The sequence below is a fragment of the Chanos chanos genome, chromosome 14 (genome assembly GCF_902362185.1).
Source record: "Chanos chanos chromosome 14, fChaCha1.1, whole genome shotgun sequence".
Classification (NCBI taxonomy): domain Eukaryota; kingdom Metazoa; phylum Chordata; class Actinopteri; order Gonorynchiformes; family Chanidae; genus Chanos; species Chanos chanos.
Window position 1 is genome coordinate 11,749,931 of NC_044508.1, and position 3,867 is coordinate 11,753,797.

Consider the following 3,867-nt stretch of genomic DNA (forward strand, 5'->3'; position numbering starts at 1 on the left):
TTTCTTTAAAGCACCTGTCTTCATGACACCTGGCAGACGAGCTTGTGGCTTAGCGCATGCTCTGATCCCTGCCAAAAATCCCTTATACTGGAGCGTTCGACCTCAACCAATGGTCTTTAAATCTTTTCAGAGATAAAAACAGAGCCGCCCGCATCCGAGGAACCTCCAGATTGCCGGATCACGAGTGATTTTGGATATAAGAAAAGTGAACTAAAGTGGACAGAACATGCCTCGGTCGTTTTTGGTGAAAAGCAAGAAAGCACACAGCTACCATCAGCCGCGGTCAATTGAGGATGACTACAGCCGACTTGATACTATTTTAGCGCATATATGTGCAGGTTTGTAACAATTATAATTTCTTTTACGTTAATTGCAATAACCACTTGGACATTCGATATTTTTAATTCCATTGAAATAATGTTTTGCATTTTGGCTAAAAAAGAAGCGTTTTTGAAAGTATCTCTTTCTTGTGTTTCAACTGATATCGTACAGTGTAGTCATTTTTTCAGAGACTGACAGGATATTTTCGGAAATCGTAGACTATCATTTTGATCGATGAAGCTGCTGTCTCATTCAAAGCATTTCTAAAACGAAAATATCAGAATCGTTGGTTTTATTCATATAAACGAACATGCATAAACCAAGCAAGCTACAAACGACACATTATTTTAAGTGCTGATTTCAAATATCATGAATTTTGTCTAAATAATTGCACAAAATCAGGATACGTTTACTCACAGCCCTTGCCATTTTAACAATGTTTATTCGTGAATTTATCTTACTTTTACCAAGAAGTCATGGTAATTACACTAAGAGTGTCAAAATTCAATTATTACAGAGAGCAAGACTGAGGATTCTGACTGCTGTGCTGACGCCTTGACTGGCGACACTACAGGAGGTTTCTCTCCGGAGTCTCACCTTGTAGATACCGGAGATCTGTCTTCCAAATCCCCACTCAGCTGCGGAGGAAGTGCGTGTGGTCGCTCATCGGACTATGAGGACTACTGGAGGCCTCCATCCCCCTCTGCGTCACCAGGTTCGTGGTTAAATTGAGTTGGCAACCGCAGAAATCCCACATTGGTAAATCAAAATATTGACAGGCGGGCCTACAATAACTGAAACTTTTATATAGCCTATTGTAAGCTACAAGTCGTGTTGTCGTTTACATTGCCTTACTGCGATTGATCGTATTTGAAGGAATATCAACAGAGACTTTCGGGACGGTGAACCCCAATCGTATCATTCCCTGTGTGGAACTTGTGAAATTTTTAAATATAACTCTTTTAAAACCATGAAGGAGATATATCGTAAAAGTTCAAATAGAATACATCGATACACTGACAAATATATTAAATGTTTCCATTATTTCAGCAGATTCCGAAAAATCCTTCTCTCCCTCTCTGGATGAAACTCAGCCGTTCTCTGTACCCTTCAGGCCTTACGCATGGAGCACCTACTCCGGCTCGGAAATCAGGCAGCTCACACAGCAAACCTATAATCATCACCACCCACTAGATCTGGAGCGAAGCCCTTCGCTTAGCTATTATACGGACACTGTGTTAGAACCCCCCATATTCTCCGATCGTGGCTCAGGGGCAAGCATTTACGGCAGCTATGGATCAACAGCTAATCTGTTTGAGAGGGCATCCGCTTCGGGACTGTATACGGATGGTAACGCGCACGGGAAAAATTCTGAGATTAAATCTGACATGCTCTGCAATCGTCACATGCTGAATGGCGCCTACAAATGCATTAAATGCAGCAAGGTAAAGTCTATATTACATTTCAGTCCTTAACCGTAACTCTGCTGACCTGCCATTTTTTTATTTTTGTTTTTTAAATAAACCTAGAAATACATAAATCGACGTAAACCTCAAAATTAGATCTGCTTCTTACCTTCATTTGAACTATCTCCCATTGTACTACAGGTATTTTCTACCCCACACGGATTGGAAGTCCATGTTCGAAGATCACACAGTGGAACAAGGCCTTTTGCTTGTGATATTTGTGGTAAAACATTTGGACACGCCGTGAGCTTGGAACAGCACAAAGCCGTTCATTCCCAGGTAAGCATAGTGCGCGCGCAAATGCAAATCATAAATATGTTTGGGGGAAACAAACAAAATACACTGTCTTTTAGATAGTCCTCAGTTATGTTTTAAAGTTGTAAGAAAGGAGGCTGACATTAATCTTAACAAACCTCTTGTGCTTCATGTCACAGGAAAGGAGTTTTGATTGTAAAATCTGTGGGAAAAGCTTTAAAAGATCTTCTACCCTCTCGACTCATCTCCTCATCCATTCCGACACACGGCCCTATCCATGTCAGTATTGTGGGAAGAGATTCCATCAGAAATCCGACATGAAGAAACACACCTTCATTCACACAGGTATTGCTTGTGATTAGCCGATTCCCAAGGGACAGTCATTAAAAAAAAGAAAAGAAAAGAAAAGAAATCATTCAGGCACGTAAAATCATCATGCTTAAACATCTCGTGATCTCTCGGCCAATCTTTTAATCGTAGTGACGTCCTACACACGTAAATATCAGGTTTAAATTGTTTGTTCATGTTGTCGGAGTAGACTCGTTTCAAAATGTGTAACTCTGAAGAGGGTACATCTAGAAAATGACCGGCGTTAGACTTTTCCATGCTGAAGTGTCCTGAGAACTGACTCATTTGATTTTGAGTTAGTCCTTTATCTCCCAGAATGAAATGTAAAACATGGCCATAGAGCCTACATTTAGCATATTTATCGCTACATACACGATGTCTGAATAATAGAATAATTTTGATCAGCTGAACAATTTTGAGATTTAGTCCTAATACTTGACTTAATATACGATTTGTATTTTCCCCATAGGAGAAAAACCACATAAATGTCAGGTGTGTGGGAAAGCTTTCAGTCAGAGCTCCAATCTGATAACGCACAGCCGAAAACACACTGGTTTCAAACCTTTCGGATGCGACCTGTGTGGAAAAGGATTCCAGCGAAAAGTTGACTTGAGAAGGCACAAGGAAACACAACATGGACTGAAATAAGACGAACAATACAAATTATTCTGGTTTAAAGACCACACTGGACAAAGTGCTACACCAAACACTATTTTGAACAAACCACTAGCCCGATGTAATAATGGTCGCCATAAACAGACAAATTAACGATAACTAAAATCCTGTTATTGCAGACTTTCCAGAAAACATTTTCTTCAACGCCAAGAATCGTTTTGACGAACTTGTACTTTGTGTGTAGGCACTAGGCAGCCCAGCAGGTCTGACCGCATTCATCTGATGATTCTGGACGCCTTGATCCCAACCAGTAATATTGGGAGCCTTGGGGATCTTGTCTGAACCCAAAATATTATCACCAAAATAGTCCAGGAGGTAATATAACCGCCGCGAGAAAAGGACACTGTATCACCCTAAATATCAGCTGCGGGGAACAAAAAAATCACCGCATCTCAAAAGAATGTCATTTTGTTTTCAACTCAAACCCGTCAAGTGGATGCTGGCAAAACAAGCACTACAATAGACTGCGTGATTTCATAAATATAAGGAATGTTTGTGTATTATATAATGCTTAACTGATTTGGCGACCTGGTTTAAGCTTTCTTCATCTGAGCTTTTTCTCTGTATTACTATTATTAATATATTATTATATCAAATTTGCACACGAGTAGTTTTTATTACAAAGAAACCTAACGGCAGTATATTTAAATGTTCTATTACAGCTAAAGTATTCGTTTAACTTTAATGCTATTTATGGATCAGAATACCGTTTGAATAAAAAGAGCCTTGTATGGGATGTTCTTTTTTACTTTTTTCGGCCACTCTTTCACATAAGCTGTTAAGAGTGTATGTTTTTAAAACT

The 3,867-nt window shown here is 39.5% G+C and overlaps 1 protein-coding gene across 1 annotated transcript; it reads left to right on the plus strand.

Annotated features, from left to right (window-relative positions):
* The first annotated feature begins 226 nt into the window (after window positions 1-226).
* gfi1ab (growth factor independent 1A transcription repressor b) lies at window positions 227-3,038 on the plus strand. The gene is made up of 6 exons (XM_030791246.1): window positions 227-338; window positions 839-1,036; window positions 1,375-1,766; window positions 1,929-2,066; window positions 2,222-2,387; window positions 2,860-3,038. Exons 1-6 carry the CDS (start codon window positions 227-229, stop codon window positions 3,036-3,038), a joined length of 1,185 nt encoding a protein of 394 aa, XP_030647106.1.
* The last annotated feature ends 829 nt before the right edge of the window (window positions 3,039-3,867 follow it).

What these genes read in the sequence shown, in the direction of transcription:
- gfi1ab (XM_030791246.1), top strand. Translation starts at nt 227, where the DNA reads ATGCCTCGGTCGTTTTTGGTGAAAAGCAAGAAAGCACACAGCTACCAT. An exon ending in TTTAGCGCATATATGTGCAG is followed by an intron (nt 339 to 838) that starts GTTTGTAACAAT and finishes CAATTATTACAG; the next exon opens with AGAGCAAGACTGAGGATTCT. An exon ending in ACAAAGCCGTTCATTCCCAG is followed by an intron (nt 2,067 to 2,221) that starts GTAAGCATAGTG and finishes TTCATGTCACAG; the next exon opens with GAAAGGAGTTTTGATTGTAA.